Source organism: Vidua macroura, chromosome 5 (assembly GCF_024509145.1).
Source record: "Vidua macroura isolate BioBank_ID:100142 chromosome 5, ASM2450914v1, whole genome shotgun sequence".
NCBI classification, from domain to species: Eukaryota; Metazoa; Chordata; class Aves; order Passeriformes; family Viduidae; genus Vidua; species Vidua macroura.
The window spans coordinates 19,037,804-19,056,343 of NC_071575.1; the positions used below are offsets into that span (position 1 = coordinate 19,037,804).

Consider the following 18,540-nt stretch of genomic DNA (forward strand, 5'->3'; position numbering starts at 1 on the left):
TTTTGCTATCCAATTACATAAACTATTAAATATCACAATTAAAACATTTTTGTCATTTATCTCACACAGACTTTTTTCTAAGATTAATCCTAACTCTTTTCACCTTATGGTAATTCTCCTCCGAGTAATTACTCAATTTCCACAGCAATAATTTGGATAGCATAAGAGCATGCAACCTCAGCCTTGCTCCCTCCATGATTATGGAAGATTTTGCCTAGAAACATACTTTTTTCCCTTCCCATTATTTGAAATATGATACATAATCAATAACCTGGAACTGCATAAAACTTTCTCATATGATAATTCTATTGATTTTAAAAAGAAATAATTAAACTAACTGTTAAGACCAAGTTCATCAATACAATCCGACTCTTTTGTTCCTCCCTATTGAGTAGGACAAAATCAATCAGGGTTATGAAACCAGTTTTCTGGAGCTATTGCACCATTCTGACAACATACTGAATAGCCAGTTTATGCCCTGTTGTTCTCTCCTTGCTCTCCCATTCGCCTGGCACACATCCCTGCAGCTCTAAATCACAGCCTTCTCCTGATTTTTCTCTTGTTGCATTGTACAGTCCCAAAACTCTCCATCTCCATTCTCTTTACTGTGCTACCTCAGTTTGCTACTTCCTACACCACGTTCCTTTGCAAAATAATGAATGCAATTTTAGGAAAGACATACTGTATTTTTCCACATAGAGGTAGAATGCCAAATTGTGTTAAATGTCAAATTTCGTTCCACTTCAATGACAGAAGCAAATCTGCAAATTGGTACTTCTGCTCAGACTGTATTTAACACCAGGACTTTACTAGTTCTCTGCAAGGCAAAGCAGTCCCCTGCAGAAGGTGAAGTGGGAAAGCCAAAAGCCTGTCAGGGTTCCCCTGGAAGCAAAGCAGCTTCTCCATAGGGATGGCTGGCTCTCGTTTTCTCTCATACTCAAGATGTCCTCAAGACCTGTGCCATGTGAAATCAAATCTCTCCCCACATGAACTTGTGTATACCTCAACTTCTCTTTCACTCCCTGTGATCCCACTAACGCTTTCATCAAACAGCTGTTGACTTGTGCCACCACTGAGAGCTGCTCCTGCACCCAAGTGGCTGGAGTGAGGAATCTCTTCTGTGGCAGAAGCAGACAGTCTGGCAGGATGGGATCAGCTCCAGGGGAGATACACCACAGGTACGTGCCATGCCGGCAGCCAAAGAACTAAGCTCTTTAGGGTTTCTTGATGAAGGTTTTTAAAATGTTCAAGGATTTGGTTGTTTGCAAGGGACACTGCAGCATGTGTGTAGGTCACAGATTATTCATCTCTGCAACAAGTGAGAAAAAACTTTCAAAAATTGAGGTTCAGAGGATGCAGATTTAATACCTTCTGCAAAATGCACCTTTTACATGGAACAAGAGATTCAAACCAGCAGCAGTTTATGCTGAAAAAATGGCTGAACACAGTGGAAGAATTACAGAATATGCATGGCCTAAATCAGACACAGTCAGCAGCCATAACAGATCCATTACTTTCCACTCAGCAGAGTCACAAACACTTCTTTACTAACAGAAACATTCATCCGCAGCAGTCCTAAGATCTATTGGTGTTTACAAGTTGCAGGATTTTCCTGAGAGAAGTAGGAATTAGTGTATGCCTACATTTGACAATGTTATTTCAAGTCCAAGACAGGTCACACACAACTTATAAATCTCCCTGAAAAATAATGCTGTTTTTGGAGGTGCGTGTATCTATTCAACAGCATGCAACTTGGTGGCCTGAGAAATTACTTTCTACAAAATGTTTTATTTTAAAAATAATTTGTATATGCATTTTAAAGGCTTATTTACATTAAGTACCATTATTAACTCTGTTAGATGTGTGAGCGGATGGGCAGATCAGCTCACACATGTATCTCTCAAATTAATGTTATTTTAAGCTGCTTACATAGTTCCGAAATCCCCAAGATTTGGCCCAGTTGATGTGGCTCTAACAGCTGTAATTGGAACAAATGTATTAGAGATCAGAACAATGTCAAAAGTACTCATCAGGTCTGTGTTCATACTTAGGAAGCCTCCCTTCTAACATTTTAGGCTGTAGCTATCACTGCAACACAGGAGTATTTAACAAGCACTGCCATCAGAGATTAGCGTATTCTCTTAAATAGGTGAAACTTGATACACTAAACCTTGCAAAAGCATCTTTTTTTGGTCATGTTTAGAAAATAAAATTATGGCATGCCTTGGCTGCCTCTCAGGTGCCAAAATTCAAACCCCAGTGCATGCACCCAGCTCACGCTGAATGCAACGAGAGATGCAAGACACTGCCCACTTGGCCTTCATTAAGTGAAACACAGAAAAAAACAAAAAGAGGGGGGGAAAAAAAGGAAAAAAAGAGCAGATTTTGCTAGAGATTACATAGCATCAGAGGCAGAGGTCAAACTCCAAAACCCTGACCACCTTCCTCACATGATTCTGGCTACATTCACTGTGGGGAATTAGGCCAAACTGGGGACGAGGCAGTGACGTTGATAAGAAAGTAAAATGGATTAGGAAGCAATGACATAATGGAAATAGACAATCCAGGAAGAGAAGAGAAAAAAAATTTAGAGAACCAATGAAGAGCACTGAAAGCTACCATAAGAAAGGAAGTAAGGTGATGCTACAGCAAGTGTAAATAACAGGAGATGCTCTGATGAGAGGCATTTTTCACACATGTTAAATAGCTGATAGTCTAAGTATTTTCAGTAAATACACAGATGCTGTGCTTGCCTCCAGTAGGTGTATTTACTATGGCATACAATGGCCTGGGTGGTAGGCTGATGTTCAAGGTAGAAAACTCTTCTCTTTACTCTTTATCTAGCCCCAGTAACATTTGCAGCTGCTTCAAAAATATTATCAGAGCACTTTGGGAAAAACCCAAAAGTCAGCTCTTATCGTGCCCTCAGAGTTCAGAAAAGAAGAATGACTTTTAATTCCAATTAATTCCATGTAAAGACTTGACACTCGCCATAGGGCAGACTCTTCAAAACCACACTGCTGAAGTTGCTGGCACTGACAGCACACAGCAAGCATAAGCCAGAAAAGTGCTGTGACTGTCCCAGAACTGGACACCTCACATCTGGGTGACAACCAACAGCTCACCAGTTGAGGAGTCCAGCATAATCAACAGCCTAGGGTAGAGAGGGACTCAGAGCAAGAAAAAGGAATGGACCTTTGGGACAAAAAGAAGGGAATGTGGAAGACAGCAAGAATATGTAGGTCTAAGTTTTTGAGCCCTATTTGTACTTCTTGAAATTACCAAACACTCCAATAAGCTGAAAGACAAGGTGTTTTTCCCTGCTGCAGGCCTATTTTGCATATGCCTGAACAAGGCCTAAACACATCCTTATCTTTAAAATACTAAGAATAAAATACTAAAAGAATTCTCCATTGGCTTCGGATACAACCACCTCTCCACCAAACCCACCTCCCTGATTACCAGACTCTCTCCTTACATGGTTCTATAAAATTCAAGCTGACAACTTTCTTATCCAAAACCAGCATTTATAAAAGCCTCATTTTTAAAATCTGGCTGTTGTGAAACTGCTAAGGGGGAAAAAAGGGGGCCTTGGTCTTAGCTGTTGTACCTATGCATCTGATGGCTCTGACAAAATTCAACCCCCCCCAAGGGCCCCAGAACACATGGATCCACACAGCAGAGGGATGAATCCACTCCCACATCATACAACAGTTCAACATCAGCACAAATCAGAAGAAAACTGCACACAGAAAAGGTTACTTTGTTTTTTCATCCATCAGTACCCAAGCCTTTTGCATTCCACTGCCCAGTCCCAGTCTTGGAAACAGCCATCAACTGTCCATGCCTTCCATCACTTGACAACTACAGCCAGCTAAGGGATCTGCATCCCTGCGGGGCTGTGTCTCCTAAGGAGGATGAAAGAGGCAGAGAAGGGACATCACGAGCTGCGGCCACAGATCTGCTCAATGTGGTAGATGTCCTTGGGACAGTCAGCAGACAAGACAAGAGGTGCATCCTCTGTTATCACAACATCATCCTCAATGCGCACACCAATGCCACGAAACCTCTCCGGAGCACTCGCATCATCCTCAGGGATATAAATGCCTGAAAGAATAAAGGGAATTAAAACACACAATGCTCTCCAGAATACCACCTTTCCCTTACTGCGCCACCAGGAGAGCGGGGTTGGACTTTCAGCAACATAATGTGTTTGATCCTGAGAAATTTTAATATGGCAAGTTACTCTCTTTCCTCTCACTCATGGCTGTTGGTGGGCAAAGAAAGTGTCCTTCTGTGCCTACAGATATCAGCACATTAATAAAAACCTCCATAGCTACACCTGGCCTTTTCACACTTCTTGCTCAATGTTACATTCACAATGATGACTTTAACAATGTTCTGAATAAAGAGAGAGAGAAGAGGCAAGCATTAAATATAAGTTTCCAGCTGACAGCTCCAAATCTAGGCGACAAGGAGAAAGAAAGATTTCTCACAGTATGCCTAATTTGCAAAGCTAAGTTGTGAATCCCTGTAATTGCAGACTGCAATGCTTGAGACACTACCAGTGACTGGTAGAAGTTCAGTAGCAGGAACACAGAATGCAGCATAAGTGAATCAATTCTGATTTCTGCACTGCAGTTCACCTATGCTGCACAGCCTAAGCTCTACACTATTTTGCTTCCTGAGTTTACTCCCACTACATGTTACCTTGGCTATGTTTGGAAGGAAAGGTTTTTCTAATACTGTAATGACTTTGGGAGGGGAATAACTTAAGGCTTTCCAATACTGCTATAGTTTCCAGCTTCACCAGAAAGGATGCGAATGCTATGGTCTGCAGGACCAGCTAATTATTGAAAGGCAATACTGTTACCCTCAGTGTTGCATGTTTTTGTCCACCATTGACTGCTTTTACCTGGTTCAATGGTTATCACCATGCCTGGCTGGAACGGGAGCGATCGGGATATATCTGGGGTATCATGAACATCCATGCCCAAGTAATGGCCCACATGATGAGGGCAGTATTTTCGAACAGCCTAAGAGAAGACAGAACAAGTGTCACAGCAGCAGTTAAACACAGCCCAACTTGTTCCAATACAAAAGATAGGGAAAAGAGACAGAATAGTTATGTACTTAACTAGCAGTCTTACTGCCATGCCTAGGTCACCAGGGCCTGCCTTCCATTTATTAGAACTGGATGGCCTTTAAAACCCACCAGTACCGGGTGCCTATTATGAGTACCTTGCAGATTGCCTTTCCCTTGCACTGAAAAGAACACCCCAAAGCCATCACCATCTCAGCATGGTGTCAATTTTCAAATCGCTGAGCTTTGCTGCCCAACCCTTCCCATCCCTTAAACATCCAAGCCCTGCACGACTCCCATAAGCAGACCTTCATAACTGACTGCAGTGGGTACAGCTGCTCTGGGCTGTGAAAGTGGTCTCCTATGCACAACAGAGCAAATGCTGTGCCGATTTCATTCGGTAGATATAGCATGATTTTAATCCACCTCTACAAGGCAAGGACACCGCCTCCCCTCACACCATCCTAATCTCCCTCCCTCTAAAGCAGGAATCAGCCAGAAACTCCTCCCTGCTCCACGCACCCCATTCCCCGGGGACTGAGCTGCAGGCGCTGCTCCCGTCTGGCTGTGCTTCCACCTGCCGGAAGAATCCGGCACGACACCCTCCGTCCGCCGGCGGCAGCCAGGGCTGCCATGGCACCGGCACCGCACACAACTAAATCCGCCAGGACCCTGTCCGACTGCCAAAAGCCGTAATGCCGTCACCTGGTTCCGCCATCTTTGCAGTATTGGCATCAGCAATCATGCAGCTCTGCAGTGAGAGTGACCGGATAAACTTCTCTAACTGAAAACCAATCCTATTTATCTGCAGGTTCAGCTCTAAGGCAGACCAGTTTCCCAGTCTTGTTCACCAGGTAGCTCTGTGAGTCCCAGTACTGACACAAGATGGTGCAAATGGGGCAGAAGGCGGAATGACTGAGAATAGGCTGCACCTTTTGGTGGCAATGCAGATTTATGTGATGTTAAACAGACCACAAAAGTACGAATAACTGCCTGCAGTCAAGCCTGGACCCAGAATCTCGTGTTGGTGCCCATGTGCCCATAGTTCCCTTCAGACTGTGCTCTAAAGCTGTTTCTGCGCTGGCAAGTAGTGTAGAGCAATGGCGATGGACCTGCAGAGTGAAACAGCAAGAGCCAAGGAACAAATATTCACACTATGTGCATATAAGACTGGGGATTACTTCATACCAAACTGTGCACCAAATGGTTGAATACATCTTGGAGTTTAGCTCTGTCTCAGAGAAATTCATTCCTGTGCTGAGACTGGCCCACAACATGAATTAAAGCACCACGTAGCAGCAATTAGAAGAGACATCCTGAAACCACATTCCTGACCCAAATTAAAGCCCTAAAACTACCCAAGGATAAAACAATCAGGATTAATAGAAGTAAACTAGAGTCAACAGGGGTAAACTAGAGTAAAAAAAAATGAAGTACCTTGAAGAAATGGCTGTCAGTGATGCTTCTCTCCAGGACACCCAAGTCTTTCAGTTTCTGTCCAATAAGGCTCAGCATGAGGCTGTAGATATTTTCCAGACTCATGCCAGGGGAGCAGAGGCTCAAGCAGGACTTCTGGATATCCAGGACAGCTTGATACAGTTCTGCTTGGGGTTTGGTGAACCTGAAGGCCATTGAGTAAAGGAATATCTCACAACTAAATCTCTGTTTCCAAGAGAAAAGAGGTTCTGTCCCCAGAACCTATTCTGGGCACAGGTTCAGTTCAAGGATGGAGCAGGGGAAAACCAGAAAGCAAAGCAACTGTCTCCTTGTATGAAAGGCCACACCAGCAAATTCACAACTGGCAGAGCTACGTACACATCAAGTGAAACTCCCATTTTCTTACACACAACTAGAGTCAGCCACAGCTGAATGTACAAAAGCCCTCTCTGCACGTTAAGCATGCTGTAATAGCTGAAAATAGCAATAATCACATACATTCATGCAGTAATTAATGAGGCAGTGGGGAATACAGCTGAACGATTACTTTATATAATTTGATTACTCTGAAGCAGCACAGAATGGGACATGGTAAAACTATGATTAAACACACACTCAATCCATCAATTATTTCAGAACTTATCAAAATTCTTCAAAAAAACTTACTGCAGCATACCTTCCATTGACAGGCCAGGTACGTGTGATGTCACTCACATAGCAGGAAAATTCACATCCACCATCTAGCAAGACCAGTTCACCATCCTGGAGAATAAAAGGAAAGAATGCTCTGTGGGTCCAGCTATTAATTGATTTTTCTATTTGACAGCAGGAAAGGAGGTTATGCCTCTGTTTTCACAATGCAGCTGCAGAAAAGTGAATTCCTTTTGCAGAGTAATACCCCAGGTACTACTGTTTATAAATAGGCTATTCCAGTTGGATTGTTGCTCTGTAAAGTAGTCTCTGACTGTTATGCTTATATACTGTCTGAACTTTTAAGATGAAGATTTTGGAGGGAAAAAAAGGCATTTGCCTTTAACTATTCTGCTCTCTGAGACAAGTCCTATTCACATCTGGATCACTTACTCCAGCAAATTATGCCTATGACTCCTTTCACTAGAAGTTCTCAGCTATAGTGACTGAGACAGAGGGGGCTCACAATAAAAGCATAGGATTTCTGAGCCCCCCACATGATCACTAACAGCTACAAATTTACCCTTGTCATAGGATATGAGGACCCAGCAAAATCACTTTGGATCACAAAATCTGACAGCGTATCACTGCTGTAAATGCACTGGTGAATAGCTTGTACAACCTTCCCTTTCTCTTCTAGGACTTTCTTGACTGTTTCAACATATCTTTCTGGAAATATCTGGTGATGAAGAAAAAATTTTTTGGAGATGTGAATCTCCAATTCACTTCAGCAAAGCTGTTCCATATCAATGACTACACATCTCCCAAAAAGTTACATAGAAGAAAGACAAAGGGCTAGGAACAAAACCACTGCCTTACTTTCTCTCCTTAAAGGGGCTAACAACAAATAGAGCAGTAAGATGTTAGAAAAGTTTGGAGTAAATTCTCTGCAGATTTACACTACATGTAGAGATTCATTCCACAGATCCATGACTGTGCCAGCAGACATGATGTGGAATGACAAGGCAAAATTGCAGCATGTTAAGGGAAAGATTAAAGCAGCAAAATTTCACAGCTAGTGCTACTTCCAGCGCTAGCTGCTATCATTATGTACAGTTAAGTGACACAAACAGACACACAGTAGATAAACCAGCAGTGAACAGACCTCACTATCCCACTGAACAGACAGGCCATTAACTATCCATTTTAATTGTACTTTTAAACTTTTTCAGAATAGCTAGTTGAATTCTTTAAGGCAAATCTGAAATTACAGCACCTGCCATCTTCCAAGCAATTAAACAAGCTAAGTAACAATTTACTGACTAAGGGAATTCAGCCTGTGGTTTGATTGTCCAGTAAATGCCTTATGCTGTGCTTGTCCTCTTTCTTTAAAGCAGAGCCCTCAAGAAAATGACTGAATGAAACATTCAGACACCTCCCAAATTAGACACTTTGTTAGCCTATTTGAAAACAAGATCTGTAGTAAGCAGCACACAAAGAAAGAGTCAAGTTTATGGGTTTAATCGTCTACTTAATAGCTTTGGAAAAAAACAACTGACAGTCATTTAACTGAACAACTTTAACAGAAGCAACTGCAGTTACAGCAGCATGCCTGACCTTGGATGACAGAACGACAAAGGAAGCTTCTTCCTGCCGAAAGCAGCCTGTCATATCTTTTGTACATTTGTCTCTGCACATCATTTCAAGGTCTGCTAGCGTCCCAGCTTCAAGAAAAGACAATGCTAGTGGGAAAGTTTCATTCTGCATTAAGACAGAGGAAAAATATGCTCCTCTGAAAAGTAAATAGTGAGCAGAGCAGTGAGAGAATACTGCCCCTGAAAATACTTATCTGAATCTAAAGACCTATTGTCAGGAAAGCTGGAGAGGGTTCAATTCAATGAGAATCTTCAAAATAAGACAAAACACGCCAGTCTTCCACCTCTTGACATTTAACGCTGATCCATTCCCTACTTGTTCCCCTTCCCTGCTTTGCTGGGCTACATGGAACCAAAATGCTTTTCAGCTTCAGCAGAGCAGGAATGCACTTTGCCCTTATATTGCAAAGCAAGGCCAAAGAATGCAAGTGGCAGCAGAAGAGCCCCCCGGGGCCTTTGCCCTGCCTGCGACAATGGCTCCCCTATTTTGTGAGGCCCCCAGCACTGCAAGCTGCTGTGAGAGCAGACATGTTCACTAAATTATCTGCAACCCTGTTTGCAAGTCCTTGCACTGTTCAGAAAATACTGCAGCAAGAACCGAGAGGAAAGAAAGACAAGTTGAATCTGCCATTGACAGTAAAATGAACCAAGGCAGGATTCTTTTCCCTTCCTCACTTAAAAAATATGTATTTAAGTGCTTTGATCTGTTCAGTCAAAACAAGCAGCAGCTAGGGAACATATATTTGTATCACAGCACTGCATTTCAAGTTACTGGACAGCACAATGGTTACCTTGATGAGCTGATTATTCTTCACATAGTGCAAAGTGTTTGATCTGTTGCCACCAGCAACAACAGGGGGGTATGCCAAGATGTCAGCACCACGAGCTCGGCATTCGAATTCGAACTGCAGTAACAATACAGAGAAGAGGAAACCATTAGTGCTGATTCAGGTGATTAACTGCCCTAGAACCATAGTAATTCTTGTTCTAGAACTGTTTTCTTAATTTGTACAATACAAAGTGAAACTAGAAAGTGAGTTGACTAAATGAAAGCAGTCTTAAATATTTTTCAAGGACTCTGGAGAAAAAAAAAAACACACTTTTTCAAGAATTTTTCAAGCCTTTACCAGATCTCCAGGAAGCTCTTTCTGGTACAATCTGTTCAATACTGTCTCAAACATTCACTACATTGGCATATATCCAGGTGAGGATTTGTTCTTATATAAAGTAATGCTCTTATTTGCCATACGACTTTGTGAATTTTGAAAGATCCTATATGTCAGCATGACAACAGTCATGGTTTGCTTCTGTCTTTTAAAATTGCAAAGTACTAGCATATTTACAGCAGTATCTATTTTTCATGACTGTTAAACTAAGAAGGTTTGAAAGTGTGCACTATCTTGATGTCTGAGGGGATAGAAGAAAATAGCACCATAAGTCTCAAGACCTTTACTTTTCTTGAATGATGAAGCTGATGAAAGCATGGAAATGAATAAATTTACATCTATAAAGACCCTCAACAAGTTAATAGCATGTCTTTTCTATGATTACCAAAATCACATGGGACAGAATACTCCAGGATGCCTACATGGAGCAAAGGTTTTATGATCCTGCTCTGGAATGAAAAACTGACCTGCAAAATACACTTTAAATAAAGTCGTTTTTTCAACTCAGTACTGCCAGTGGCATGGCAGCACAGGCCCATCCATGCGGTAACAGAGGGTCAAATCCTGCTGATGTTTCTCCAACAGGCATCTCACTGAAATTCCTTACAAAGTTCCTTACCAAATGTGCAGGCCAATTAGTCCTTATTTTCTAACTGAGAGACAACTAAACAGCTTCAAGATGACTGTGGTAATCTGATGTAGTAAGAGGCTAGAGGCAAGAGAAGCAGGCTTTACAAACAGGTGTTATAACCACTTAAATTTTGTACAACAGACGTGTATTATAGAATAAGGTGAAAACTTTACCTCCAATTGTTTAGCAGGTTTTGCATTTCAATACAGTACAAAAAGACATCAACAGAGAGAAACTTAGACAAATGCTACACTCTTTAAATAAGGGTACAGGAAGTACAGCTGAAGAATTCCCCACACTGACTCCTCTGCACATCCAAGGAACCACAAGGGTTGAGCAAATAAATGTGCTACGGTGGGAGACACGTGATAAAGAGATCTGACATTTCTGGTTTCCTGGAAGGATAACCAACATCCAGCCCCCCTTCCATCTCACTTCCAGCTACAAAGTACTCACTTTTGCATACAGAAAGGCTTCATCCACGGGGGATTTACTGGCAAACATCGTCTCTGTGAAAGCCTATGAAAAAGAAGAGACCTTCACTTAGCAAAGGAGCCTGAATTGTTTTTTTTTTTTTCACTTGTTGTCTCTTGAGGAAGGCCCAAAATCAGCTGGCCCAGAAGCAGAGGGTTTTGCCAATTTCTTTGGTGAAAGGACTAGAACCAATTAAGATGTATTCCCTATGAAACTGTATTTAGGGGATGACTGACTCTAGTTTTTGGGGAAAAAAAAAAAAAAAGATTAGATGATTGAGGCTGATCCCATGGTTTGGCATTTTAGAAGTTGTCTCACCTGTGGATTCCCTCAGGTCTAATAGGATTGCCTTATGCAGCTTTTCCTTCAGAGAAGGACAACCTGTACCTCTCTTTTCTACTTGGCTATCTATTTTAATAATATTTACAAAAACGTAACTGCATTTTAGGTATCTGTCAGATTTGTTTACAAGTGGCCAATGAGTTCAAAAGGTATTTGAGGGTGAAGGGGGAATGCAAACATGTACATAGGAAACATCTGCATACAAATCCTGTTTCCTCAAAATAAAAATAATAGATGGAAAAGAAAATTATTTTGGAAAGCAGAGAGCAATCTGGGAAGACAGTGAAAAGGCTAGCCTTTGCTTTTAAATAAAGTCTAACACCTATTGGCTTTTCTTCACTAGAGTTACGTTAATTGAGAGAATCTGGTAGTCCAAGCAGTCTTCCGGTTTCCCCTTTTCCTGTGGAAGAAGCCAAGGCCAGCCAGTGGTTGAGACAGAGCAGTTCAGTAACAGATTAGACCAAAGCTCTCCTTCCAACTCATGTCACCTCACCAAGGGAATGCACTGGTTCATTAGGAGAGCACACAACCCCATTACCTCTGCTGTCACCCGGCCAGCTATCTTCATCCTCTCAATCTCTGCAGGGGATTTGATCAGCCGAAGGTTTTGCACGAGATGTCGAACGGCCTGGATGTGGTTTTTGCTCCGAGCTTTTACCTCAGCCAGGGGCTGCATGTAGTCAGAGTGCAGCTCTGCATGCACTGGTTTTCTTAAGTCATACCAAACCATGTTGGACTCACCTGGAATACAAAACAGAAGTTGACACAGATTAAAATAAATGCAGAAATGTCCTCCCCAAACTAAACTAACTCACTCCTCCTAAACTAGATCTGTTGTTGTAAAAATAATTTTCTCTGAACCTACATTGACAGACTATACAGACACTTTCACTGTCACAGAATACCAGCAATCTCTTCTAAATTTGGAAGATTACCAAGTCATAGCATATAGATTGGACAAATCTCCACTTCTGGGCAAATAATGGGGTTTACAACCATCACTGAATATATGCATCTGGCTCAGATCCATTCAGAGTTTACGCGTCAAAGTTGCACTTATGTAAGCTAAGCAGCCATCACATCACATCACAGTGCACCTTCTGAATCGTTCTCCCATTCAGCCTGTCCACACTGACAACGGAAAGCAATTCACCTTTTTGCATGGAATCAAGATCACTATCATCAACACCTCCGAACACTTGGGGAAACAACTGCTTATTTCAGCCATTCAAAGAAAATGAGCTTACTGAAAACAGACACACCCACAGTGGAAATTTATTCAGAACATCAGTTAACACCAACATTCTCCTCATGGAATATTTTAAATGCAAATGAGTAGAAAAGCCATGGTGAGTCACTGTTGATGTCCACTATGGCCCTCCTTCTTTGGTGAAAGTAACCATTAGCAGGTGCTTACAGAAAGTGCAGAAGAAACTGGGCATTCATTAAAGAGTATCGCCCTTAGCTGATTTACTGCTTTTCATGGACTTCTCTGCCACAGAAATAAAAACTTCTGACTCCATTTTAATATTCCAAACTTCCATGAATGATCTACAACTTAAGAGGTTCCAAACCATGCCATGTGATTATTTAATTCAGTGTTCCCTCTGTTTTTAAATTAAGAAAACTAAAAATTAATCATAGTCGTCCTCTGTGCTTTCCCCAACTATACACATCTCATACCTTGCCTTGTTTTCTCTTTTTCAAGCTGAGTAGGTTTGTTCAGCCTGTATCTCACACACATTTCACGCTTTCTTTGATCATCCTTTGCCCTGTGACTTACCCATTTTCAAGACATCCTTTTTTGAAACAAAATAACTGATTTCAATATTGGATTTAGAACTTCAGAATTCTCTCCCTCTAGTTGTGTGACCCCTCCAAAGTCACATTTGCCCTTATTAAATTGTCATGAGCCTTCTTCAGCTTTATTTTATAATGCATTTAAGTTCCCCCTGGACTGTAAGTATTGAGGTTACATAGTGATGGGAGATGCAAAAGATTATTTCTAAAGGACAGCAATGTTTGTATTTCATGGGTAAGTCATAATCTAGCTAAATGTGAGTGGACTAACAATGTCCCTGTGTGAATTGTTTTCCAAGTCTACTATGAATAAAAAGTGTTCAAGTTTCCTGTATGTCATCTGGTTCTGATTCTGTCAGCAAACAGATATGAGGAAAACAGAAACATGGTCTTGCTTATCCTGTTCCTTAATATTTCAGAGATATGCAGACTGGCATTCACATGGATACACAAGAAAGTCAGAAATTTTCAAAACTACATATCCATTGGTGACCCTCAAAGAGCTAACACAAACTTCCAACTGCCTTCGCCACAGCTATTCTCCTTGCCCCTCCCCAAGTTCATTTTCAGTTCAGTTTCAAAGTGATGTCACAGACCACCTCCCAAACCTGAACCATAAAGACTCTGCAAAGCACATCCTCATCTCATTCCCTCTCTAGTTTTTGTTACCTTTCAGCTTGGCCACCAAGTGCCTGAACTCCTCAATGGTGTAAGCTTCATCTACTCCTGTGAGAGCAATTGCCCCATCTGGGCCTGATCTGGGCCCATCCCACAGCTCTCGATTTGGATCTCTCCGGGGCACAAAAAGTATGGATTTGTGAGATGGCAGCGCTTTGCCAGGAATGCTCTGCAGCACCAGGATGCTGTCAGGCTCCTGAAACCCACAGAGGTACAGGAAATTAGTGTCCTGGTGGAAAATATAGGGGATGTCATTGCTCATGTAGTAAGTGGGGTTGGACAGCAGAATCACTGTGTGGTCCAAACCATCCCAGCCTTGGGCTTCCTTCTGGATCAACACCATCAGTTTGTGTCGGCGAAGAGCATATTCCACCTGTGACAATCCTGGGGTTACCTCTCCTGTGAATACAGAACAAATCAGATGGAGAAATTCAAGGCTCTAAGGGTATTTTACTAGTCACACACCTGATTACCTGCCTACTCCCTGATGCCTTACATCTGCATGCCTTCTTTGTAACCCCTCCCAAGCCTTCCCCTTGCTCCTCTTCATCTTCAGCTTCCATGCCTACAGCATATCCTCATTTAGGCTGCTTTTCCATCATGCAAATAGACATCGGTTTTAACCAATTGGACGCTGTGTTATTTCTGTGCAAAGGTAGAAATAACAAAACCTGGTAGATTTAGACAAACATCCAAATGTTTGCAGAGAACGTGGAGGAAAAAAAAAAAAAAAAAAAAAAAAAAGAAGGAGAAGGGGCAAGGCAAACTGAACTTTGACCGCTAAAAACTGATGGGTTTTACAGCACGGACATTGAACAGAAGTTTGCCTCCTGAGGTTGAGCATTAATTTCCTCAGATAAAGCTAGAATGTTTGTTCAAATACACACTAAGTCAACTAATAAAATGACTATTTCTAAACCACAAGGGACAGATTGAGTGTCAGAGATTCTGGGAGATCAGGCAGAAGCACAGAGGTTGCAGAGTCTAACCAGTCACAAGATTCCAGGCAGAAACAAACCATGGACTGCAGGCTGCCATCAAGACTCCTGTTAAGGGAAGGGATCTTCTCCAGGGCATATGCAGCGCTTGTCAATATTTAACAATTCCAATTTCCGAAGTTATTTCTGTATTTCTAATAACACTAACTAAGCAAATGATCTCTCAGATGAAGGTACTCTTTCAACTGCACCAGTCGCAAAAGACATGAAAAAAACATGAAAAGACAGCAATCAAGATACTCACCAAAACAGGACTGAACTTCAAAGGACAACCAGCAACAGGTGAAGTATGTATTTTTAAAATTGTGAGACTCCCTAATTATGATCTAAATATAAGAGCCTTAATCAGTACTTTGGCTAATACGCTACCTTAACATAGGCTGAATTTTGATACCGTTTGTTAACTTTCCACTTTCATAATCTTTTCTTCCTCTTTCATGTATTACACAGTGACAATTCTAGAACAAAAATTGACATTTGACTTGTACTATAAGTAGATTCTTGCATGAGTGCAATGGGAGGGGAAAGTTCTATTTGCATTAATTTTTACACCTTTTTGATTATATCCTCAATATCTATTAGATGTAATAGTCTTTAAAAAGAACCAAACAAACCCAAAAGCCCCACCACATTTATTTTAATCTGTGAATGTAGAAATGACAGAGAACACAGAAACTGTGTTAATGCAATCTGGCCTCACAATTCCACAATGTTATACTGCAAATTTCCTATGTTTCACTGCATTCCAGTCAGCTTTTTAACTGTCACAATCCAGTGAATTTCAGAAGCTACAATGGGGTGAAACATGGGGATCCCAGCTGTCTTCCAACTGTGAGGCCTGGAAATTTTCTTTGCATTAAAGGCATTTGCTTTCTAAAACAGTAATTGCGATAAAACAATGTCATATTATTTTAAGGAAACCACCTCTATTTTATTAAATGAAAAAATACTTTTGATAGCTAGAATTCACTTCCAGTGCTTCAGCTGCACTTTAAAGAGTCAGTCTTGTTTATTGCGAGCTCAATGAGTGCCCTAAGCAACCTGATCTAATGCTGAAGTTAGCCCAGCTTTGAGCACAGGGGGAACTTGTGCACTGTCTGAGGTTTCTTCTGACCCGAATTATTCTACAATTCAATACAGGTGTGTGTATACACACACACACACACACACACACACACAGAGACACACACACAGAGTCATCTGTTCTTCCTTTATACCCACATATGGAAGAACACAGAACGTTTTCCTAGACATATTCCTGAATATATTTTTGCTGCAATTTTTTTTGTTTTTTAGATTTAATTGTGGTGATCTTATGCCTACATGCTCATTTTCATGAATCTCAAAAAAATGCACAACCTCAGCTTCTATCACTACTGTCTAACTTCACAGTCACAAGCTTCTTTTTCTCCTTCTCCTCATATTGAATACTCCTCTGAACAGGGCACATTCTTTAGACAAGTGGTGTTCATCTATCAATATCCCTCACCATTCACCTTTGCTGAACTGCACCTTTGTTTTGTGACTCACAAGACATGGGATATGAACCACTCTGACAATTCAGCTTGCACAAAAGACTCCCTCTTAATAAAAACCATATTTATTTGCAGGACATCGAGTCCACAAAATGCCACTGTCACAAAAGGTCTGCAGCACCCAAGTAAACAACCCTGAGTACGTCATGAGAAAAAAGAAAGAAGCTATGAAACCATCACATGTGAAGCCTATTTTTGGAATCGGTACCATCTCAGACAAGGAAATTAGATACTAAATATAATTACTGGCTAATGAAGGTAGTCATAAACACCTGAAACCACAGACAACTCTACGATGCAGCAAATCAATACACTCAGAAAAATGGAGACAAGAAAATATCAATGCCTGGCTCATGCAGGGCCCATACCTCACCTGGTTTGAGCAGATGTGGGTGTGTGAAGGGGCTGGGCTGGCCCAAATACCGGTTTGGAATCTTTTTCTGCTGAGCAGGCTGGATGGAAAATCTTCGGAGAGCACATGACTTGCAAACTAGAGGAAAAGAAATGCACCATGTCAAGGTAAAAAAAAACTGCAAAACTTTCCAGTTAGGAAACTGGAGAACTGTGGTGTAGTCATCAGACTCTTAGCAGCATTCCTTCACTTATATGACATAAATATCCCTCTTTAACTTCTCCATTTGCTGTGCATCACAATAGTTTATGAAACAATGTGCACACAACTCAACTGACAATCAAATATTCATGGAACGGATAGAAAGAAACAAATATATGCTAAACCTGACAATCCAGTAACAAAACCCAGGAAGCTCTGCTGGTTTGCACATCCCAATTCATACAAACGGTGTTCACGATGCACTCAGCACTCTCCCTCCCTTACTTCCCTCAAACACCACAGGTCTCCAAGCATGACACCTGTATATTGTCTCTTCTCGACTATGTCTTCAAAAAATTTCTCTCATCTGGAACAATAATACAGTTTTCAAGGCTTTTCCAGTTCTGTTTTTTACTAATAATGCTGGAAAGAAACCATCAAATAAGACAGGTTTACACAGGAATGTGATTTTCTTTTCCTGTCTGGAGGATACCTGAGAGCCCTGTTTGTGTATTGACCTTCCCTGGCAGCAGCATTGGCCAAACTGAACAGTTATGAATCCCACTTCCAAACCCACACACAGCCAAAGCAGGTGAGTTTTAAAGACAACTACAAGTATGCATTTGTGAGCTGGGAATGGGCACGGTAAAATCTAAAATTAAAAATGAATTGTCAGAAACTTTAGAATTCTCAGTCACAGCCTTTTGCAGCTGAAGAAGTGCTTGTGCCTGAACACAAATCAACCAGACCTGTAGGAAAGAGAGGGCAGTCAGAAGATAAACATCTATTTGACGTTTTGAAAAGTGGTTGCTCTTTATGTTACTTACCATGTGCCTACTAGAAAAACAATTTGTGCTGCCATTCTTAGAACAAATACTTTTAACTCTTCACCAGCATAAGCAAGGATAACACAAGAAAACATCTGCCTTTCAGGTAGCTGAGACTCTGAGGCTTACAGCAAAACATACAACATACAGACCGTGGATTTGCTGTGGAAGCCAGTATGATCAGCCTCTAATTGAAGATCATTTATGCATGACAACCAATAGTCATAACATGAAACGTGCACTAGGTGATGCTTGACTGGGCGGTGAAATGTAACTGCAGTTTTTTTGTGCAGTTTAGTTTAAAATGGATGTTTCTACTGTTATTCTCCACGTACACAGCAGACAAACAGGACAGCTCGCAAGGAGACGGACAAAGCATTAAATAAAGCAACACCTTGAAGGCAGTGAGGAGCTTTCTACCGTTGCTTTATTACTCAAGTTACTGGCTGTTCTTCCCTAGGACTGAGCTCCGACCGGGGCTGCCACTGCGCCGCCGGGGAGAGCCGCTTTCCCTCGACCCGAGAAGCGAAAGCGGGGCTGTAAGCTGCGATAGCCGGGTGTCGCTACCGGAGCCGCGGGCGGTGTTAGGGTGTGGGGGAGGAGAGGTGTCTGACCTGCGGCGCCACGCCAGCCCCGGGCCGCCAGGACAAGCCCCTGCTGCGGGAGGCGCGACATGGCCGGGCCGCACGGCGCATGGCGGGGCCTCCCTGCGCCGCGGCGCCGCGCGCTGA

At 41.8% G+C, this 18,540-nt stretch overlaps 1 protein-coding gene across 1 annotated transcript; it reads right to left on the minus strand.

Moving 5' to 3' along the window:
- Window positions 1–1,339: 1,339 nt before the first annotated feature.
- On the minus strand, window positions 1,340–18,515 carry XPNPEP3 (X-prolyl aminopeptidase 3). The gene is made up of 10 exons (XM_053979035.1): window positions 18,424–18,515; window positions 16,803–16,919; window positions 13,888–14,295; window positions 11,957–12,159; window positions 11,059–11,121; window positions 9,597–9,710; window positions 7,197–7,282; window positions 6,521–6,704; window positions 4,916–5,036; window positions 1,340–4,107 (listed from the first exon to the last, which is right to left on the minus strand). Exons 1-10 carry the CDS (start codon window positions 18,482–18,484, stop codon window positions 3,941–3,943), a joined length of 1,524 nt encoding a protein of 507 aa, XP_053835010.1. The 5' UTR covers window positions 18,485–18,515; the 3' UTR covers window positions 1,340–3,940.
- Window positions 18,516–18,540: the final 25 nt, after the last annotated feature.

What these genes read in the sequence shown, in the direction of transcription:
- XPNPEP3 (XM_053979035.1), bottom strand. Translation starts at nt 18,484, where the DNA reads ATGTCGCGCCTCCCGCAGCAGGGGCTTGTCCTGGCGGCCCGGGGCTGG. An exon ending in AAGCCTTTCTGTATGCAAAA is followed by an intron (nt 9,711 to 11,058) that starts GTGAGTACTTTG and finishes TTGTTACTGCAG; the next exon opens with TTCGAATTCGAATGCCGAGC. An exon ending in AGAATAATCAGCTCATCAAG is followed by an intron (nt 7,283 to 9,596) that starts GTAACCATTGTG and finishes TTTATTCTCCAG; the next exon opens with GATGGTGAACTGGTCTTGCT.